Genomic DNA, 22,196 nt, shown 5'->3' on the forward strand with positions numbered 1-22,196 from the left:
GCACGCACGCACATACACACACACACACACACACACATGCGCAAACACACACTCACACACACACATGAACGCACACACACACATACAAACACAAAAATGGCCACTTTATTAGAGATAGTTGGAGCTTGCCTGTATGGATATTAGACACGTAACCCCAGAGTGCAGCGTGAAATCAGGATAGCCAGTTTTCTGTGGATCAGTTTCAGTGTGAATCCACATCAGAACGGGAAAATCAAGAGATCTAAGTGAAAAAGGAATAATCAGTGCTGGACTAGCCAGGGCCAGAATTTCAAAAACTGCCAACCAACCTTGTGGGGTTTTCTCATGCAACAGTGTCGAGTGTACTGAGTATGGAGTGTGATTGAAGAAAACATCCATTGGAACAGGATATTGTGGACGTAAACAAATCACAGGGGGTCTTGTGAATGTAAACAACAGACGGGGTTATGTGAATGTAAACAACTCACAGGGATCCTGTAAACACTCTCTATGCCATGACAAATGGCTACTAGATGGGTGTTTCAGTGTGTATTTTATATATATATATATATATATATATATATATATATATATATATATATATATATATATATATATATATATATATATATGAGTAAATATTGCAATGTGTGTATTTGTGCTAGTAGTTAAAATGTTAAATCATGTTTTTGCAGGCCCAACTCGTTTGTTATCATCACAGCTAATCGTGTGATCCACTGCAACACAGCTCTGCCTGAAGAGATGCATCACTGGATCGGTTTGCTTCAGAAGCCCAGAGGAGAGTCACGCATGGACGGGCAGGACTTCATAGTGAGAGGTGAGATGCACTTCATTCGGGTGCTTTGCTCAGCCTTGTTTTTAAAAATTGCTGTCAGTAGGAAATCATTAACCAGCCGAGTTATTTGAGCCTCTCTCTGTCTGCCCCAGGGTGGCTGCATAAAGAGGTGAAATCCAGCAGTAAGAGCACCTCTCTGAAAATGAAGAAACGATGGTTCGTCCTCTCCAGCAACTCTCTGGATTATTATAAGACCTCTGAGCGCAGTGCCTCCAAACTAGGAACGCTGGTATTGAACAGCCTTTGTTCTGTGGTGCAGCCTGACGAGAGAGTGTTCAAGGAGACGGGTGAGCACACACCTGAAGTTGTCATGCTTTTCATGGCTGTGTTTGCCTGTGTCTGTGTCTCACTGTAACTGTGTCCACCTGTACCTGTGTCTGCCTGTGTCTGTGTCCCTCTGTGTCTGTGCCTGCCAGTGTCTGTGTCCCTCTGTGTCTGTGCCTGCCTGCGTCTGTGTCCACCTGTGTCTGTGCCTGCTGGTGTCTGTGCCTGCCTGTGTCTGTGTTCACCTGTATTTGTGTCCCTCTGTGTCTGTGCCTGCCTGTGTCTGTTCCTGCCGGTGTCTGTGTCCGCCTGTGTCTGTGCCTGCCTGTGTCTGTGTTCACCTGTGTCTGAGTCCCTCTGTGTCTGTGCCTGCTGGTGCCTGTGCCTGCCTGTGTCTGTGTTCACCTGTGTCTGAGTCCCTCTGTGTCTGTGCCTGCTGGTGCCTGTGCCTGCCTGTGTCTATGTCCACCTGTGTCTGTGCCTGCTGGTGTCTGTGTCTGTGCCTGCCTGTGTCTGTTTCCCTCTGTGTCTTTACCTGCCTGTGTCTGTGTCTGCCTGTGTCTGTGTTCACCTGTGTCTGAGTCCCTCTGTGTCTGTGCCTGCTGGTGCCTGTGTCTGCCTGTGTCTGTGTCCACCTGTGTCTGTGCCTGCCTGTGTCTGTGACCACCTGTGTCTGTGCTTGCTGGGGTCTGGGTTCCCCTCTGTCTGTGTTCGCCTGTGTTTGTGTTCAGCTGCGTATGTGTCCCTCTGTGTCTGTGCCTGTCTGTGTCTGTGTCCGCCTGTGTCTGTGCCTGCTCATGTCTCTGTCTGCCTGTATCTGTGTTTGCCTGTGTCTGAGTCCCTCTGTGTCTGTGCCTGCTGGTGTCTGTGCCTGCCTGTGTCTGTGCCTGCCTATGTCTGTGTTCACATGTATCCGTGTCCCTCTGTGTCTGTGTCTGCTTGTGTCTGTGTCCGCCTGTGTTCTGCTCAGTCATCCGTAAGTTCTGTTGTCTCTGTCTGTGCCTCCACAGGTTACTGGAACATTATTGTCCACGGGAGGAAACACTCCTACCGTCTCTACACCAAGCTGCTGAATGAGGCTATGAGATGGGTCTCTGCAATACAGGGTGCCATTGACAACAAGGTTCCCATAGAAACACCTACCCAGCAGCTTATCAGAGACATCAAGGTAACGTCTCTCAGAACTGAGGAGCTGGTGTGACTTCTGGCTAATGAACGAGACCTGCCACAAAATAAAGTGAATTTCGTGACTGTGTCCCTTTCAGCTGTGGAAGTCTAACCATGTAGAGTCAGACAGGCTTTCCCTCGGGGCTAAAGGCTCTAGTGGTGAACGAGGTACAGGGCTATGTGCTATGTGTGGAGGCTAAATTTGTCTCTACCTCTCACTATCCGCTGCTGTGCAGTGCTTTTTCATCCTGGACTTGGGGGGATGATTCAGACTGTTTCAATCATAGTGCAGTAAATCTTTCCTTGTGTGAAGTTCTCATAACTCTGAAGACTAGTATAGTTTACCAAGTGGAGCATGCAAACTTGTTATATTTGTGTGCTGTTTACCTCTGGGTTGCTCTAGCTGTCTCTAGATCTGTACTGTTTACCTCTGGGTTGATATAGCTGTCTCTAGATCTGTACTGTTTACCTCTGGGTTGCTCTAGCTGTCTCTAGATCTGTACTTTTTACCTCTGAGTTGCTCTAGCTGTCTCTAGATCTGTACTTTTTACCTCTGGGTTGCTCTAGCTGTCTCTAGATGTGTACTGTTTACCTGTGGGTTGCTCTAGCTGTCTCTAGATCTGTACTGTTTACCTCTGGGTTTCTCTAACTGTCTCTAGATCTGTACTGTTTACCTCTGGGTTGCTCTAGCTGTCTCTAGATCTGTACTGTTTACCTCTGGGTTGATATAGCTGTCTCTAGATACCACACATTTGTGTCCTTGCCTTGTCCCATAGCCATAAGTATGTTGTGTGTGGTGGCTGTGCAGGAGAACAGTATGAATGTGGAGGCAGTGGAGCAGATGTACTGGAGGAACCCCATCCTACGTTACACCCAGCACCCTCTCCACTCACCCCTGCTTCCTCTGCCCTACGGGGAGGTCACTGTCAGCCGTGAGTCCTTTTACCACACCACTCTATTACTCTTTACCACACCACTCTGTTACCCTTTACCACACCACTCTATTACTCTTTACCACACCACTCTGTTACCCTTTACCACACCACTCTATTACTCTTTACCACACCACTCTGTTACCCTTTACCACACCACTCTATTACTCTTTACCACACCACTCTATTACTCTTTACCACACCACTCTGTTACCCTTTACCACACCACTCTATTACTCTTTACCACACCACTCTGTTACTCTTTACCACACCACTCTGTTACCCTTTACCACACCACTCTATTACCCTTTACCACACCACTCTATTACTCTTTACCACACCACTCTGTTACTCTTTACCACACCACTCTGTTACCCTTTACCACACCACTCTGTTTCCCTTTACCACACCACTCTTTTACCCTTTACCACACCACTCTATTACCCTTTACCACACCACTCTGTTACCCTTTACCCCACCGCTCTATTACTCTTTACCACACCACTCTGTTACCCTTTACCACACCGCTCTATTACCCTTTACCACACCACTCTATTACTCTTTACCACACCACTCTATTACTCTTTACCACACCACTCTATTACCCTTTACCACACCGCTCTATTACTCTTTACCACTCCACTCTATAACTGCTCTATTACACTTTACCACAGAGGAAGAGTCTTGTTTTACACTTCTTAAATGAGAAAAGGGCTGCATTTATTATCACCATCAAAATATGGAGTGTAAGATTATGCAAAAAAAGAGATAATTTCTTCTTTGGATTGTGAAGTCAAACTTCCCAAATGATTTAAAACATTTGTATCATAAGCATAGAAATGATAATGACTGCATGTTTTATAATGTGACTTAATGGAAGCATGTTTAAATATAATTAAACTGGGCCCAACACAGAACTTTGTGGAACACCATTAAGTATATCATATTGCTCAGCTAGACTAACAAAATACTTTCTACCTTTAAATATATGTGTCAAACGTCTTTAGAAAAGTTCCAGAAAGTCCAACCATTTCATGGGCACTCATAAGAATTTCTTGAGCTTCTGTATCAAATGCTGTATTTGCATCTAAAAGTACAACGATAGAAACATTATTTTAATCAGAATTTTATCAGTTAGGCTAACCCCAGGCTAGGGTCCCACTGAGGGGCCCAGACACTACGGTGGGTCTGGATTCAATTACTCTCTACTATTACCACATGATCTGTTACTCACTACCACACATAATGGTTTTAAAATACCCTTACAGGTTGACTTTAAGTTAATGTTGCTTATATATGCATCAGACTTTTTCTTGGTTTGTCTGCTATTTAATCAAAATGGTTCTTAAATCTTTTTCTTCACAGTCCAAAAGGAGAAGGGCTACTCCAGTCTGCAGGACGAGGCAGTGAAGATGTTTAACTCTCTACAGGAGATGGAGGCAGTGTCAGACCCAGTGCCCATTATCCAGGGCATCCTGCAAACATGTCAGGATCTACGGCCACTCAGAGATGAGGTCTATTGTCAGCTGATCAAGCAGACCAATCATGTCCCTCAGCCTGACAGCCCTGCTAACCGAGCCCACTGGCACCTACTCACCTGTATGAGTTGCACCTTCCTGCCCAGCCGCGGGATCCTGCGCTACCTGAGGTTTCACCTGAAGAGGTACTGTAGTGCTCCTCCCACCACCCAGGCTCCTCCCACAACCTGGGCTCCTCCCACTGCCGATTCCCAGATTTCTTCCTCCAGCCGTATGATATATGTGTTAAACCCTTTATTCACTTCTGCTTCCCAGAATCAGGGAGCTGTGTCCTGGCACAGAGATTGAGCTGTTTGCTGTGTTTACTGGGGAATCACTGAAGAAGACGAAGGCACGGGAGTTTGTGCCGTCTCAGGAGGAGATCGTAGCTCTGCGGAGCAGGCAGGAAATGACGACAACAGTCTACTGCCACGGAGGAGGTTCCTGCAAAATCTCCATCAGCTCTCACACCACAGCAGGAGAGGCGAGTTCACACACTTTCTAGGTTCAAAAGAACGTTAAACCTGATGTTGTAGTTACTGTAGTGAGTCTGATGGAATGTGTTAATTGTTTGTAAATATATAACATTTCTGTTTACACATTCTGTTACCAAAGTGGCTTACACAGTACAACTATTAGAAAACAATCTGGACCTGTTTCAGTTATGTATCAGTGATTGTTCTTTATATATATGTGTGTGTGTGTGTGTGTGTGTGTGTGTGTGTGTGTGTGTGTGTGTGTGTGTGTGTGTGTGTGTGTGTGTGTGCAGGTTGTGGAGAAGCTGATTCGTGGCTTGGCTATGGAAGACAGCAGGAACATGTTTGCTTTGTTTGAGCACAGTAACACTCTGGCCCGTGCTGTGGAGAGCCGAGTGATTGTGGCTGATGTGTTGGCCAAGTTTGAACGGTCAGTGAGCAACACCCACAGGCTGCTTGCACCCACACAGTCCACCCCACTGTACACACTTGCACACTTGTCATCTCTTAACACTGTACATGAGGGTCATATAAGATGTGTGACATAAAGCATGTTATATTAGTAAAGATCAAACATGCATGTTCATCTAGAATAATGTGTATATTGTGTGTGTGTGTGTGTGTTTTCTCCAGACTGGCAGCCACAGAGGCAGAAGAGGAGGGCCAGTGGAGACTTTATTTTAAGCTCTACTGTTTCCTGGATGTGGAGAGCATGCCCAAAGAAGGAGTGGAGTTTGTCTTCATGTTTGAACAGGTAATGCATCTCTCTTAAAGGCACAGTATCATATTTATTTCTGTTTTGTTGTTAAAGGCACAGTGCAGTTTTTCTGTTGACTGCATGTCTGCTCCTATTCTGCAGGCTCATGAGAGTTTGATCAGTGGCCATTTCCCAGCGCATGAGGACACACTACAGCGATTGGCTGCATTGCGTTTGCAGTATCTCTATGGCAATGTGGCACGAGTGAGCTGGAGCCTAGAACAAGTATATCCCATGGGCCACCTGCGCAGACGCATCCTGCACTTCACCCGAGCAGGAGGAGCAGCAGCGCCACCACTGGACAAACGCAGGAGCAGCTTCCTGGAGGGCACTCTGCGCAGGGGCCTGAAGGGATCGCTGAGGAAACAGCGCAGCCTGCAGGAGGAACAGATGTTGGACATGTGGGTGAAGGAGGAAACAGCAGGCACCAGAGCCAGCATCATGGAGAAATGGAATCATCTGCAGGGAATCAGCCAGCACCAGGCTATGCTCAAATACATGAGCATCATCACAGAGTGGCCCGGATATGGATCAACGCTGTTCGATGTGGAGGTGAGCTGAACCAGCTGTGTGTCCTCAACAGCGCCTAATCAGCATTGTCTAATTAGGGCAGTGGTGTCTCAGTGGTTAAGATACTAGACTAGTAATCAGAAGGTTGCCAGTTCAAGTCCCACCACTGCCAAGTTGCCATTGTTGGGCTGCTGAGCAAGATGCTTAAGCCTCAATTACCCAGTTAGTTGTATTCAGTCATAATTGTAAGTCTTTGGATGATGTGATGATAGTACACTCCTCTACCAGAAATGCATAAATAAAACATTTTGAGATGTACAGCTATAGACTATGGCTTGTGTTAATAGTCCTCCATCTCACCATTGATGAGTTTCTGACTCTGCATTTCTGTTGGCTGTGCTGGTTTTGGTGGCCAACCACTCTTAACCCAGCTAACATACGCTCAGCAGAAAAACTGCAAACCTGCACGTCAGCATATATATATATATATATATATATATATATATATATATATATATATATATATATATATATATATATATATATATATATATGGTGTACCTAATATAGTGGTGAATGTTGGTGTGACATTGATATTTTTGATAAAGTGAGTGGTGATTGTACATGCCGGGTATGAACACTGAGAACTGCAGATAGAAAAGCAGAACATTTGATCAACCTGAAGGGTTTAGCAGCCATTTGTGTGTCTGCAGTCTAAGGAGGGCGGGTTCCCTCGTGAGCTGTGGCTTGGCGTTAGTGCAGAGAACGTGTCTGTCTACAAGAGAGGAGAAGCCAAGCCCCTGGAGACCTTCCCCTATGAGCACATTGTCTTCTTCGGCGCTCCACTACCCAGCACCTACAAGATCACGGTGGATGGGCGGGACATGTTCTTCGAGACCCCACAGGTATGAGATAACATGACACAATACTGTGTGATTACTCACACAACATAACACTTCTGTTGAACACGAATGAACGGGGAAAACACTAGTGTGAATCTCACATGTCCATTTGTTAAAGAGTGTTCCTGTCTGTCTGAGGCTCTGTACAGTGTTGTAATTTCTGTAACTGGTGCAGGTTGGAGAGATCACCAAAATCGTGAAGGCCTACATCAACATGATTGTGAAGAAGCGCTGCAGTGTCCGTTCTGTCTCCAGTCACGGAAGGAGCTGGACCAGCTAATGGCCAGTGGCCAGTCATATTGCAGGCACAACTTCCTTGTTTTGGACCCAGAACAAGGAAGAAGGATGCAGAGATGTGCTGGGTTGATGGACACGGGATGCCTCTTCCTGCCTACTCCTGCTGCAAAACACACGAGCAGCTCCCCTTCGCAGTGATGCTACCATCACTACTGACCAAATGTTACCATCGCTACTGACCAAGTACACCTCTATGTCCCATGGGCGTGCCACTGCAGACAGCCCAGTTCAGTAGTGTGGAGACTGATGACGATGAGCAGTGGGAAAAGGTGTAATCTGTAACACACTCGGGGATGTTTCTGATGGAGGATTAGTGTACACACTGTGTTTGTGTACTGCACACAGACTTCCCACACACAAAGGAAGTTGTCTTTTTAAAACACATTTAATCTTGCTATGCATTTTAACTCAACAAGGGATATTCTGTCATTATGCCACTTAGCTGACATTCCACTTTATTCTGTCATTAGAATCTTTAGAGTTTTTTGTTCTCAGACTGTGTTCACCATTTATGAAGAGCCGATGTCCTGACTTCTGACCTAACTGGCCTTACTCCTTCCTGGATAACCACGCTCCGAGCACTGCAGTGCCTGTTTTTACATCAGGTTTTGTCAAGCAGGCTGCACTGCAGCTGACAGAATAAGATTGTCTCAGTGAATTATTTGTGAAATTAAGTGGTGGTTTAAATGGTGGTGTCTTCTGAAAACATATAAGATCAGATTCATATTGCATTATGAACTGTCAGCACAGTTTAAACTGACTTGTAATGCAATTCTAAACTTTTCTAATGATCACATGACATCATGCCTGGTACCTGTGTTATCAGATGGCCTGAGCATGAGTTGGGGGGGTAGTTGTGGGAGGGTGGGGTATTTATTCTTTTGTTGGTTTAATGTAAGTGGCCTACTGTATGCATCCCTAACCAGCAATGTTGCAGAGGTACAACCATGTATGAAAGGGTAATGAATAGAAGATGTGGTGTTGGTGAGACAAACATCACGTGATCTTCCTCTGATAAACGTCACGTGCTCGTCCTCTGATAGACATCACGTGCTCTTTCTCTGATGGATATTATGTGCTCTTCCAGTGATGAACATCACGTGCTCTTCCTCTGATGAACGTCATGTGCTCTTCCAGTGATGAACCGGCCTGGCTGCAGGCAGCTGGCCAGAATGTCCTCACCTACATTTAGCAAAATATTTAATCTTTGGAAGAAAATTTAAAAAAAAAGATTTTTTTTTGTAACTGGACTTACAAAATACTTTAATAAATTATTACATTTCATTAATTGTGTACTTTGGGTATTTTGTTTTCTGTTCATGTTCTTCAATTGAATCGTGTTTGATGATGGCATGGAAACAGGTCAGAGGGGGTTACATTTAATCCCATATCAGTTAAAGCAGATGAGGTCTATTCAACTCTACACTATCAACAGTATTTGTAGTTCATGAAAAAAAAAACATAAAAAGACTTTCTGAAAGCATAAATGTGGGAGAGATACACACACTTGTTTTAACACAACATAAACACTTTTTATTGATCCCTGATTAGAGTGCTACAATACAAAGGACTCACTAGAGTGCAGACATATTAAACACACATAATTTCCCTTAAAGACACTCGTACAAACACTTTACATATAGTGCCTGAGTCTACCAGGGTGGAAACTGCAAGACAGAACACAGTATATGGTAAGGTAATATGTGAAGCAGTACATCTGTAAACTACTACTGTGAAAATCAGTACTCATAAATAACTTACGTGCCACACATACTGAAGGGATTATGCTTCTACAGAGAGTCTGCTCGGGTCTTTAATATAGTGTTGTATATTCAATCACAAAGTAACATTTTCTTGTAACTTGATGTTCTTCTGGAACTAACTTTAATGTAAGAAACCATTTTGTATGCATCCTAGTTCTGTGGTCAAGTGGCTGAAAGTTTTAAATCAGGTTTTAAATGTAGCTTTTGATTATGTTTTTGTCTGGGACGGTCCGCCATGTGCTTGTTTGGTCTTTGTGTTGCCACATCGCCCTTGCCCTGGTTACTTGCTTCATTAGTATATGTATTTAAACCCTCATGTTTTCTCTAATGTTTGTCTGTCATTGTTCTCACTGTGTCCTGAATCTGGTCTGTATTATTTGTGCTTTGCGCCTGCCTTTGTGTTTCTTCATGTTGCGTTGACTGTTTACCATTTGTAGTTTGGGTTTGTGGTTCGTATTTGATGTCCTTGTTGAATAAACGTCTTTTGTGTAGTTGGCTCGCGTCAGCATCGCTTGTGCTCAATGTCAACATCCCCAGCGTCACATCAGGCTTTTGTGCTGCCCAACCACATGTACAAAAATTGTTCTACAGTCAGGGTTATGTCCTTAATCCAGGCATGTACAGTCAGGGTTATGTCCTTAATCCAGGCATGTACAGTCAGGGTTATGTCCTTAATCCAGGCATGTACAGTTAGGAATAGGATCTGTACAATTTGTGTCATGTGACAGACTTTATCATGCTGACACATATAGGAACGCCACACTTAGACTCAACATAGCCCACACTGCACAGAGCTGCCCAGAACATAAAACTAAAAATAAACTGCATATTTTCCTGCATGTTTGTTTTATTCTGCAATTAGATACTTAGGATAGTACAAGTTGTTCATTTTAATACTAATACCCTTATACTTCTGCTATGAAAGTAAACCTTTAGTTTTTCATTTGGCTACAATCAAGCCTATTTCCACATGTGCTTCTGTGGAACTCCTGGAATTTAAATTAAGATATTTCTGTGCAGTAGTCTTAGGCTAGGTATGAACGTTATGTTTAACGCTATCATGGCAGTGTGTTCTAGACATCACAACGCAAAGCAGATAACTTTTAAAATCAATATTTATTGTAGCGTTGATTTCAACGCGTTATATTACATGCAAATAAACAGTTTATTTACATGTAAACAACCTAATTTTACTGTATCTCTATAAATGAAGGTACAAATCCTCAGTTTTAGATCGAAGTTTTAATACTTTTTAAAGCGTGAATTAGTAATGTCGAACAGTATCCTAACCTGTAGACTACATTAACCGGTTCACTTCAAATATACGTTTTATCTTGTTATTTAGATATTTGGATATTTTAAGTAAAGTTGCTAAGGAAGTTTAGTTGCTAAGGAAGTTGGGTGGTTACTCACAGGTCCTATCCTACAAATCAGTGCGATCTGTAATTGCAATAATCCAGTCACGCAAATGAACTACAGCTAGCGAACCTTAGCTAATATTTGCAGTTTCTGTTTACGCATTTTTTATTATTTAGTAAAATGCTTAAAGTCCGAGGTTACATTGTTTCTGTTCTGCTTATTACTTTTCGATGCAAGAACGTTTTCTCACAGACAACAGCCGTACCGACGAGTAAGACTTTATTTTTGTCACTCTAGCTAGCTAGCAAACGTTAGCCAGCGACCAATATGTCTGAAATTAACTCCCTCTTTATTTTTATTGTTATTTATTTGGCCAGTTAATTTACTTAGTTAGCTAGCTACCTAGCTAACCAGGAGCTGCGGTATAACGTTTAGGTTAGCTAGCTGCTAACCTAACCTAGCTAATTGAACTAATCTTAAAATAGGTTAATGTATCAGGGTCATTTATAAAACAGCGAGTCAAAATCAGATAGCTAACGCCAACAATTTATCAACAGCCTTTTAGGTTGCATTTTAGTGTGCGTTAGCAAAGTATCAGATAACACAACACCACAAAAGTTTTAAACATTTGTTAAAGCGCACCGTTGAATAGCATAGCTAATCTACTCATATGACTGGCTAATTATTTTAACTAACGCTGCGTTAACATGGCATATCTTAGCTAGCAGCTCACACAAATTATTAAAAATTAATGGTTTATTTTAATAATGAGTTACACTGTATACTATTATCTTGAGTGTTTTTATCTTGTTATAATATTTATTTACGTTCAACCTCAGCCATGAGACAATCATGAGGTTGTAGTCATTTTAGTCATGTGACGACTTTGCTGCTGGCTATAGTTTTTCTGTTCTTTAATTTATTTTTATTTTTGTACTAATGCGTTTTATTATTATTAAATATAGATATTATTAAGAAATAGGAGAAATTGTATTACTTGCCTTCCAGTATAATATAAACAGGACTTATCCCCATTTAAAAAAAACAAATCAGGTTGATTATACACTACAGTGTGATTATACACTATTGGGTATAACACAATTTCTATCTCTATTTACGCTACAGGTTGTTCTGCCAAGTCCAGTACAAGCTGTGAAGAATGCCTTTCCAATGTTTCTGTAGGTTTTTCAATTTGTTGTCAACCTTCAAGACTAGCTTTGGACAGAACCTCTTTTTTTTTTCCCTAATAAAGTCCAGTTTGTTTGTGTGTGTGTGCGTGTGTGCGCCTGATTAATATTTTGCAGTGTTTATGGTGCATTACCAGTCAGAAGTGCATCAACTATCCAGTGCGGACTGTCTTTCCTCCACGCAGTGTGTGCCCCCTCAGTGATGCTCGGTGGGGGAAGTGTTGGGGTGCGGTACCAAAAACAGCCTGTTACCACACACTCCTCGCAGTAGATGAACAGCCCGTTACCACACACTCCTCGCAGTAGACGAACAGCCCGTTACCACACACTCCTCGCAGTAGACGAACAGCCCGTTACCACACACTCCTCGCAGTAGACGAACAGCCCGTTACCACACATTCCTCGCTGTAGACGAACAGCCCGTTACCACACACTCCTCGCAGTAGACGAACAGCCCATTACCACACATTCCTCGCAGTAGACGAACAGCCCGTTATCACACACTCCTCGCAGTAGAGGAACAGCCCTTTATCACACACTCCTCACAGTATGGTCCTGTACATTCCTTACAGTGAAAAGGTTGACTGCATTCTCCAGAGCTGTGTGTATCCACACCAGCAGTAACTGACAATATGCTATAGACTACTACTGGCTCAACCAGTGGTGTTTATGTATTTGTATTTTGGGGGCCAAAATGGAGAGAAATTTCATGGTGCTTTAAAAATGTAGTGTTTTTTTTTTTAAGGGTAAAGGTGGTTCTCTGTACATTTAGTGAACTTCCAGGCTCTCATCATTGCTCTGTCTGTGATTGCTGGAGTAATCATCACTGCAGCTCTCATCTGCTGCTTCTGCTGCTGCAAGTGTGAAAACATTGGGTGAGTTTTAAACTGCTTATATTCAGTTCTTACAGATAACATAAATGGAGTTGTAATAATCTCATAATGAAGCAGAACCAGCTTTGATGAGAGTATCAGGGACACTGAGGATATGGAGGATGTTCAGGTGGTGTTGAGAGGGTGTGGCAGACTAACACCTATCTTTGTGTCTTGCTGATTTTGAAGGTCAAAAAGAACTGACGAGAGGCTGGAGAGACAAGCTGACCTGAGACGAGTTCAGCAAGAGGAGAGGTAAACCATTTGCATAAATCAGCAATTCCTTTTTGTGTGTTCTGTTTGCTAAAGACATATGCAATGATGAGAGCAGCTCAGATTCAAACCAAGCAGCTCTGTAATATGATCAGAATCGCTTGCTAATGAGCTGTCCTGGCTGTCACTGCAGTTATTTAGTTGTGCAGGTCCTCTTTATTACTACTTAAAACAGTTGTTTTGTAGGAATTGAATCATTGATCTAATTATTTTCCCTTACATGCTGTTAGGAAAGCCCAGATGAGATCAAGACATGATGAAATTCGTAAGAAATATGGTATGTTGTTTTTTTTTTTAACAAAAAAAATACTTAAACAACGTGTAGTTTTACTAAATGTGTTTGTAGCTTGTTCTTCTTTTGTATGTGGTGCTGGGATGCTCCCATCACTCATGTCCAGTAAAGAGGCCTACACTGAGCATGGGTAGTCATTTTGTAATTGGCCACTAGCATCCAGACAAGCGTAGGGCACGAAGGCAGGATATAAGAAAGTTTTCTTATATGACTCATTTTGCACTTTGTCAAGAGTCAGAAACCTGCTTTCGGATGTTTGTTCCTTTGCTTTAGGTTTGACAAAGGATAATCCTTACTCCAGATTCGAGAACACCTAAGCAAACCCCTGCCAGTGTTCAGCACTCCCGTGGAAACTGATTCTCTGCACTGATGTTTGTTTCTCTTCTCTTGTCTTAGAATTTACATGTTCGCATTTTGATTTCTTGCCTCATACATTTGTGTAGCTTATACCAAAGTGCAACTATATATCTGAATCTTGCTATTGAGCCTTAACCTTTTGTACTGTAAAGCGTTGTGAAGCATTTCTGTATGATGGTGAGTGTCTTAACCTTCAGACAGCAGGTTAATACTGAATTCTCTCACCAGCTTATTGCTGCATTAAGGACCTCTGTTCAAAATGTAGAAACAGGACGCTTCAGACAGGTCCTTTATCAGCTGTGTGAGCAAAGTGCTTCTGAAATGGTAGGAGGAACAAAGCCAATTATGTGTTTACAAGCTCCAAATTTGCAAAATATATATTTTTTAAAAAAGATTTTTTTTTTACAATTGTAGCTTACATGCAGTATATAAGTCCTTGTTTAGCCGGAGTTTTTGCTCGCGAGCTGACTGACCGTTGCCATGTGCGCATATGTGTAGTAGGTTTCTGTGTACCAGCTGTAAACATGCGTTGATGGTTATCAGTGAAGACCACTTTGCTGTCTGTGAATCCTTCCAATAATCATAGCGTTGTATGAATGGCTTCGTTGCACATTTAATTCTATCTAGTTGGCTTGTAACGTGGGATGTTTGTGATGCTCGTGAACACGTTACTGGTAATGAGACTTACGGCAATGATTATTAATCTAGGTAGTATTTTCCATTTTGTCCACTCTGAAAATATAGCTAGCTCCATTTTTTTTCTTATAGTTTGCATGACCGAGAAAACCACATTGCAAATTTAAAAACGCGCAGCAAATCCGCAAATAACCATAAACATTTACCTGACGCTTTTATCCGAAGCAACGTACAATTATGACTGAGTATAACTTACCCTAACCACTGTGCTACATTTTATAAACCTGCAAATTCAGATAACCCAAAAAACAGCAAACCCCCTACATCTTACAAACAACCTGTGCATTCAGGACGATATCGCTGTCATTCTGTTGCAGCACCTACAGTTTTAAAAGATTTTTGGCATATGTGTAGCAGTCTGAAATGGGTTTTGTACTGAATCTCTTGTCCAGTAATCCCCCATCCAGTGACGAGTCCACAGTTTGATGTTCAGACTTTTATTGTATGAGTAGTATAAAACTGAAAATGCTAATTTTATAAAGTAATGCTTAGATAAAATCATAAGTAAATATATTTTCTAGCAAATAATAGTACTCACAGGAAATGCCTTCTGATTACTAAACACAGACTAATTGATTTTGAGGGATCCAGTCCGATGTGCTCTCAGGACGGCTTCCTACATCAGGACTTCTTACTGTTTTACTTTGCGGCCAGCAGGGGTCAGTAAGATACAAACAAAATGACCAATTGGCCGAGGACAGGTTTGCTGGTGTAAAATGTTTTGTAAATTTGCCAAACATGGAACCAACAGGAATATTTATATATTATAAATATATATTTCAATACAGAAAAATATCCAAATCTTCCTAGGTAATGTTGACATGTAATCTCAACTTGCTCAAGCAATATAGGATTGTATTGAATTGTTTATATCAATTTACCAACAATTTTAAAGATTGTTAATAGTCAACATCTGGGATCATTTGTAACGTTTGTACTCTGCTTTTGGCTAAATTGTTCAGGAACGGTCGGTGCTGAAAAGAAAATTTACACCATCATTTGTAGGAGAGATGTGCAGGATTCGTGCATACAAAAATAATTAATCTTGCTGAAATAACTTCCAAATATTTACCAATACCCAAAAGGTGTTAGAGTACTACAAAAGCGTTAGGAAACTTCATCACATCCATTTCTGTGAACGAGCTGGCTCTCACAGGCGCGCACATTCCCGCAGTCCCGCGATAAGACACGTGATTTTACACTGACCAATCAAATGACCGAACTGTGTGTGCGCGTGCTTAGCCAGCGCGGGGAGACGCCGGAGTCGGTGAACGGCGCAGTTGAGTTTTATTAATTCTTCAGTTTTTAAGAACGGAAAATTGGAGCAAAATGTCTGAAGACAAGCCAAAGGTAAATATACGCCTGGTCGTTAAAACTGATCAATGGTGCAGAGGTGCTTGGTTTCATGGGTGCAGGCACAAAGTTAATGAGTAACGTTAGATTCCGCAGATGAGGGGGTTGAAGAAAACAAAGGTTGGATTTGCGGCATTTCTGCAAACAGCCGATATGTTCTGCACAATGTGGCCTTTCAGTCCTCCGTCTAACCGGACAGCTAAACTGTTACCTGTGCCAAGAGAATGGAGCGACTATTACGAACTATAAACTCTAATTTTACGATCAATTTGTTGGTATAATATTGACGCTATTCGTTTACACAGATTTGCGCCAAAGATAGCTAGAGGGCTATGCTAGCTGTCTCATTTATTTGAGTCATTTTGCTAAGCTAACGCTAGCAGGTTAGCCAGCCGGTCGGCTGGTGTTCAAATTAGAGCATTAATTAGCACAGTAGTTACGTGAATGGCTAACGAAATGGGCTATTATATATTAATTATCTAACCTAGCTAGATAAGCTGCTATCACAACGCTGTCATACATTGCGCGAGCTTGGTTGAAATGTCGCAAAGTGACTTTTATCGTATGTTTGCACGCTCTTAAAATAGCTGGTTAGCTGGCTACATTAAAGTAATGTGTGTGTTTATAATAAACAGATTTCCCAGGATCTCACACAGTCTCAGTTTTTTGTTGCAGGACAGTCTGGAATAAGTTAGGTGGTTAGTTAGCTTGCAAACATGGATACATTTCTAACCTACCTGTCGCAAAGCAGACTGACGCACATGACGCCGCGGAGGGAGCAGTTAGTAGAAAGTTTTTCCTCAGCTTATTTTTAGGTAGCTAACATTATAAACACGAAGAAATATTTCTCGCTTCGATACACAATGTTTAATGGAACTTGACCCGGTACCGTGTGAATTTCAGGAAGGAGTGAAGACTGAAAATGATCACATTAACTTGAAGGTAGCAGGTCAAGACGGCTCTGTGGTCCAGTTTAAAATTAAAAGGCACACCCCATTAAGCAAACTTATGAAGGCATACTGTGAAAGACAGGTAAGTCCACCTGCCTTGTTCCATTGTGTAGGAATCAAAGTGTATGTAAAGCTGTGTGTGTGTATACAAATGTCTTCCTTAACCTGTGGTATCATCCTTAGCTTTGATTTATAACTAAATAAATGTCTCCTTTAATTTGCTTGTTTTGCAGGGATTGTCAATTAGACAAATCAGATTCAGGTTTGATGGACAGCCCATCAATGAGACAGACACACCCGCACAGGTTTGTCCTCTGTCACATTTGTCCTTGATGGTACTATTGTAATGAAAGTTGGTGCGAAGCTGTTAAATGTCATTTTTTATTAGTATAGTGCCTAAAACAAATTAAAACGATGAAATATTTTTGAATTCCTAGCTTGAAATGGAAGATGAAGACACTATTGATGTATTCCAGCAGCAGACGGGAGGAGCCGTCTGTTGAACTCCTCCAGAGCAGAATACAGGAGTCTGCGACCGCTTCATGCCAATTCCACAGCAGTTCAGGGGCAGAACTGATACTGTATCTGGAAAACTGGTCTATTTAAGTAATGTCTCTCTCTATCGCCATTTGTTTTTCTTCCTTTTTTTTTTTTTTTTCTTTCTTTTTTTTTTCTTCTTTTTTTTTTAAGGCTTTTGGTTTTACCAGTTTTTCTGAATTGAAGATGTCAGTGTTGTGGTTATTTTGTCCTTTTAGTGTCTTAATGCCTCTTCTGTACTTAGTTTTTTATTATGCATTTTCTTTTCTGCACAAGTTGTGGTGTAAACAGAGTAGTTTATGTAAGACGACATTCAGCCTGTTTCAGAGGGCGTCGTTATTCCATATTTCCTTAGTGGAAGTCACTGCACCTCTGTTCCCCTGTTCTGTGGACTCTGGAGTCTTTGGGAACAGGGTGCCACTTGTCCTGATCTTTTGCAGGTCAAAGAAATTAGGTTGTAGATCTGGATTTGTATGTGTTATTTGTAATTTTGTCATGTTATTGTGCAAGTAATTTTGAAATAGTGTTTAAAAGCCTCTGGCTCAGAATTAGAGATTAAATGTTTCCCAGTTTTCTTGGCAGATATGCATGTCCTCTCCAGGGGCACTCGCCATTTTAATCTTTCACTTTTTAACTCTATTTCTTGTTTTTCGTAATGAGATTCAAGGATATAAACATTGTCCTTTTTAAAGATGTAACATTTGCATTATTACTCAGTGTTTCTGCTTCTTTTAAAGTGACTCAATTTGAATGATCTGTAAAGTGCATGATATCATGGAGACTGGTAGACAAGTACGCCCACGTCTCACACTGATTTGTATATTATGGGTTGTCCTTTCATACTGTATACAATAAATATAGTTTGGTACTCTATCTATCGTGATATGAATATATATATATATATATATATATATATATATATATATATATATATATATATATATAAAGTGTGAATCCTCTGTCGTTAACTGGCAGTAAAGTTCATTGCAACCTGATACATTCATTAGTTAAAATCTAGTCAGCAGTTTTGAGAAGTGTAGGCTCTAGAAAGGTGCAGGGCTGTACACTAGATGGTGCAGTTGTAAAGCTGCTGTCTTCACGTCAAAGTGAGGTTGATGTTGACTTTTGGTCTGCACATGCAAATGTCACATGGGAGGCCCATCACGTACGAGTCTGGGCAGGCTGTACAGTGGAGGCTCATGGGAAATTACGCGCCTGTCAGCACATAAGCAAATATAGGACATAAACAGTTTTAACAAGTATGGTGGTTTGGCTAAATATGTTTTTAATCTTTAATTTTTATAATAAAAAGGCTCAATTTGAAATTGTTTTTTTTTTATTGCTAAATTTTAATGTTGCTATTTTTCTATGTAGTATTTTTGTGGACAATTTTGTACTTTAACAGCAAAGCTTTATTATAGTGTTGCTATACATCCCTCACCCACTACATCCTCCTCTCCACAACCTCCCCAACACCTCATCCACTACACCCTCTTCTCCACACCCTACTCTCTTTGCCTCACCCTCTTCCTCTTTGTGTTTAAAATAACAAGTGAGATGTCTGTATCATACCTCTGTATCACACTAACGCCACATCCCCTAATCTTAACCTAAACCTCGCTCTAACTGTGCTGCTCCCCTGGCCATAATGACGACTGTCATTATGTTAATGGTGGGGAAGCCCCACTGCTTAGGTGTGGATCAGACACAGAAAATAAGTGACTCTGGCTGGGTAACAGATATGAAACCCCTCCTTTAAAGTGTTGTTGCAGTGATGATTTTCTGTGTGGTGCCAATAGAGTTTACAAATAGTTTATGATAAGCTGATTGGTTTTAGCTCCCAGGTTTGTGTGTATTTATGTATGTGTGTATATATATATATATATATATATATATATATATATATATATATATATATATGCATGCACATAATGAGCTGTATTTAACTGTCGTAGTATGTAAGTGCAATATTACAGCAAAATGTCTAGAGAAAAAATTAATCACAGTAGGTATCTACTGTGAAAGTGTACAGTGATGAGTAGGGAAATTAGGTTGTGTAAGTTTGAGTCACAGGATTATTATCACAGGCTTATCCTCCTTTCCTCTATATTATGTCAACATTGTCTTCACATGAATACATCATACCTACAAATGTACTTCATATGTTGTCATAATGCTGGTTTTCAGGTCAGTGGGTACTTTGTTTCTCACTGAGTTAAAAGCTCTTTAATTCATGCCTGTGTCTAGAATGGTGGTGTTGGTTTCTGTTTGGGTCTGTAGTCATGGTAATTGTAGTCCACAGTCTTCAATTTGTGCTTTAGGAATCTGTGAACTGGAGCATTGTGGGAAATAGGTAAACATATGTACTTACCTTGGCCCTGTGAAACTGCCTGTGTTTCAGTCTTATGGATAAACACTGTTTTCTGCAAACAAGATGTCTACATCTACATTTCAGTGCAGCTCTGGGGTATCTTACAATTTGGGGAGCAAATGGACAAATGTATAATTACAAATAATTTTTTTATATCCAAGGTCTTGGTTGACAGATTTTATGATACTAAGTCATGTTTATATTCATTTAAGCATTGATGTGGATAGTTATGATGATAGTTGATGGGGTTTATTTAAATATTCATAGCTCACTTAAAATAAGGAACTAAGCTTTAAGGAAGATGGCATGAAGTCTGAAGTCATGTAAGTGAAGTTATGTAACTAAAACTGTACAAATGAAGTCATGTAACTAAAATTGTGTGATTGGAATCGTGTAACTGAAGTTGTGTAACTCTTTGTGAGAATAAGAATGTTTTTACAAGATTACTTTTGATATTTTAACATTTATTACATGATCAGTATTTTCTGAATGTTGTGTTTGATTTATTTGTTTGGTTGAAAAGCAAAGTTCACACCAAATGTCCCTTTCTCTGTGGAGCTGATTTGGCTGCATGGTCTGATTTGACTGCATGGTCTGATTTAGCAGTGTGGTCTTATTTGGCTGAATGATCTGATTTGGCAGCGTGGTCTGATTTGGCTGCATGGTCTGCTGCCTGTTCAGGGTGTTTCCTCAGGACTCGGAAGGCAGCTGAGCTGTTGCTCGACATGTCTGAACACGTGTGTTCACAGCTTGAGCTGTGGCTGATGGAAATGTGCCTCCTTACGGTTCCACACTGGAAGTAATGACATGAATATTAATGACACTAATAGTAATGAAATTAATATTAATGACACTAATAGTAATGAAACTAATATTAATGACACTAAGATTAATGACACTAATAGTAATGACAGTGCTAGTAACGACACTAACAGTAATGACACTATTCTGAACTAAACATGGTTGCTTGTAGGAGTTCTGTAACTGCAGCACTGACAGATCCATGTAGAAGCAACAGTGTTCAAAAACATGAATACATTCAGGCTAAAGTCACTGTCAGGTTGGAGATCAGAGCAAAAACCTCATTAATTTCACACATTCGCCTTTGCAAAGAGCCTCACAGCTTCTGATGGCTGCGTACAATGGCCAAGCGATGAACTGCAGTAGAGGGACGTTATCTTTCACAGCGGAAGCTGGTGGTCTTTAAACGTCTACAAGCCCAGATCAAGCCCTGACTGGCTCACATCAAAGGAACACGGCTGGGTGGAGAACACCTGAATGTTCCTCTTCAACCACAGATGCTGGTAGTTGATAAAGGGTGATGTTTGCTATAGGCACAGCACTGGGAATCACTAAAAAACCATTAGCATCAACTGCCAAAAGAAGAGAATGACATAGATGAACAGACAGCTCTGTGGGTTAATGTGTGTCTTCTGAAAGTATTTTTTTCATTCTGTTTGTATGGCCTTATACAGATACGGAAAATGTTCTTATATTGTTAACAGACAATTGTTTAGAGAAACAACAATAACACCCAATACAGAAGAGGGTAGGGTTTCACTGGAAGCCAGCTGCCCACACCTGACTCAGGACATTCTGCTATGGCCATGGGCTTCTCTGGTGTTGGTCACTCTGACATCCAAACCCACAGACCCAAGCCACCTGGTGTCTCTGAATCAAGCTTATCAGTTGATGGATGAGATAATGGATTTAGCTGAATGAGTCTGTGTGATGTGTGACTAATGATTGAGTGTTTGGAGATTGTGCTTAAATTTGAGCTGTGTGACAGTATAATGTGTTTAATTTTGGGCTGTGGACTGTATTGTGTGTTTAAATTTGAGCTGTGGAAGAAGAGGATCTTGTGGATCCTGGTTTTACTGCATCATCACTGGACGGCCCTTTAAACAACCATCACACCCACTGGACATTATTAAACTAATTATTACACTAATTATTATTGCACTAATAATAATGTCCAGTGATAACATTATTAATAATAATAATGTTAAATGTATTTTGAATAACTGTATTTTGTTATTTTGCTTTGCTATATGTGCTGATGACATTAGTAGCTTCCTCAGAACCAGGACACACTGAAGCCAAATTCTAAAATTTTCTTGTATGACAACACAGTGACTTAAAGCCCTTAAAGCCCTGAAGAGCCACTAAACACGAAGAAACAAATACTGGTTGACTGTTTTTATTAAATTACCAAAGTACTGAAAACAAATAGCTGTCTGTGTGTGTGCTGATAAAGGCCTGACACACCCTGTGTAGCCCAGAATCAGCAGGCAGACTGAAATGCTGGTTAGGTTCTACTGTAGATGATGAGATGTATTTCTGATGGGCGACATTCTTCCAGAACCCAGATATGTATTGCGGTGTATTTCACACTGAACCCACACTAATGGCTTTAGGTTCTGGCACATCTGTTTCTGTGCCCTGTGCGACTCAAAAAGGACTCAGGGTGCGGAGGAACAGGTCTGGATCACACAGTGGAGAACAGTAAAGGGAGGCTGGGTGTGTGAG

The 22,196-nt window shown here is 41.2% G+C and overlaps 3 protein-coding genes across 4 annotated transcripts in view; all 3 read left to right on the plus strand.

The window, feature by feature from the left end:
* Positions 1 to 8,941, plus strand: part of myo10l3 (myosin X, like 3) — a 49,371-nt gene extending 40,430 nt beyond the window's left edge. For both annotated transcript variants that reach the window (XM_035521814.2, XM_081713386.1), the window contains 11 exons: positions 675 to 817; positions 928 to 1,122; positions 2,110 to 2,267; positions 3,075 to 3,198; positions 4,564 to 4,861; positions 4,992 to 5,199; positions 5,485 to 5,621; positions 5,825 to 5,945; positions 6,051 to 6,500; positions 7,172 to 7,363; positions 7,536 to 8,941. In XM_035521814.2, coding sequence (XP_035377707.1) covers positions 675 to 817; positions 928 to 1,122; positions 2,110 to 2,267; positions 3,075 to 3,198; positions 4,564 to 4,861; positions 4,992 to 5,199; positions 5,485 to 5,621; positions 5,825 to 5,945; positions 6,051 to 6,500; positions 7,172 to 7,363; positions 7,536 to 7,640 — 2,131 coding nt within the window. In that variant the 3' untranslated portion in view covers positions 7,641 to 8,941. The remainder of the gene's footprint in view (positions 1 to 674; positions 818 to 927; positions 1,123 to 2,109; positions 2,268 to 3,074; positions 3,199 to 4,563; positions 4,862 to 4,991; positions 5,200 to 5,484; positions 5,622 to 5,824; positions 5,946 to 6,050; positions 6,501 to 7,171; positions 7,364 to 7,535) is intronic.
* Positions 8,942 to 10,827: 1,886 nt separating this feature from the next.
* Positions 10,828 to 14,357, plus strand: pttg1ipb (PTTG1 interacting protein b). Its single transcript, XM_027005719.3, has 7 exons — positions 10,828 to 11,050; positions 11,905 to 11,957; positions 12,084 to 12,192; positions 12,739 to 12,841; positions 13,028 to 13,093; positions 13,342 to 13,388; positions 13,677 to 14,357. The coding sequence occupies exons 1-7, from the start codon at positions 10,960 to 10,962 to the stop codon at positions 13,718 to 13,720; spliced, it is 513 nt and encodes a 170-aa protein (XP_026861520.2). The 5' UTR covers positions 10,828 to 10,959; the 3' UTR covers positions 13,721 to 14,357.
* A 146-nt stretch (positions 14,358 to 14,503) lies between these two features.
* On the plus strand, positions 14,504 to 18,169 carry sumo3b (small ubiquitin like modifier 3b). The gene is made up of 4 exons (XM_027005720.3): positions 14,504 to 15,806; positions 16,713 to 16,841; positions 16,993 to 17,064; positions 17,197 to 18,169. The coding sequence occupies exons 1-4, from the start codon at positions 15,786 to 15,788 to the stop codon at positions 17,260 to 17,262; spliced, it is 288 nt and encodes a 95-aa protein (XP_026861521.1). The 5' UTR covers positions 14,504 to 15,785; the 3' UTR covers positions 17,263 to 18,169.
* Positions 18,170 to 22,196: the final 4,027 nt, after the last annotated feature.

This window comes from Electrophorus electricus, chromosome 4, assembly GCF_041902795.1.
Source record: "Electrophorus electricus isolate QZ-2024a chromosome 4, ASM4190279v1, whole genome shotgun sequence".
In the NCBI taxonomy this organism is placed as follows: domain Eukaryota; kingdom Metazoa; phylum Chordata; class Actinopteri; order Gymnotiformes; family Gymnotidae; genus Electrophorus; species Electrophorus electricus.

Bases quoted from the DNA above. Each gene is read 5' to 3' on its own strand.
- pttg1ipb (XM_027005719.3), top strand. From the start codon at position 10,960: ATGCTTAAAGTCCGAGGTTACATTGTTTCTGTTCTGCTTATTACTTTT. The intron at 13,094-13,341 runs GTAAACCATTTG...ACATGCTGTTAG, and splicing joins CGAGTTCAGCAAGAGGAGAG to GAAAGCCCAGATGAGATCAA. The intron at 13,389-13,676 runs GTATGTTGTTTT...CCTTTGCTTTAG, and splicing joins TGAAATTCGTAAGAAATATG to GTTTGACAAAGGATAATCCT.
- sumo3b (XM_027005720.3), top strand. From the start codon at position 15,786: ATGTCTGAAGACAAGCCAAAG. The intron at 15,807-16,712 runs GTAAATATACGC...TGTGAATTTCAG, and splicing joins TGTCTGAAGACAAGCCAAAG to GAAGGAGTGAAGACTGAAAA. The intron at 16,842-16,992 runs GTAAGTCCACCT...CTTGTTTTGCAG, and splicing joins AGGCATACTGTGAAAGACAG to GGATTGTCAATTAGACAAAT.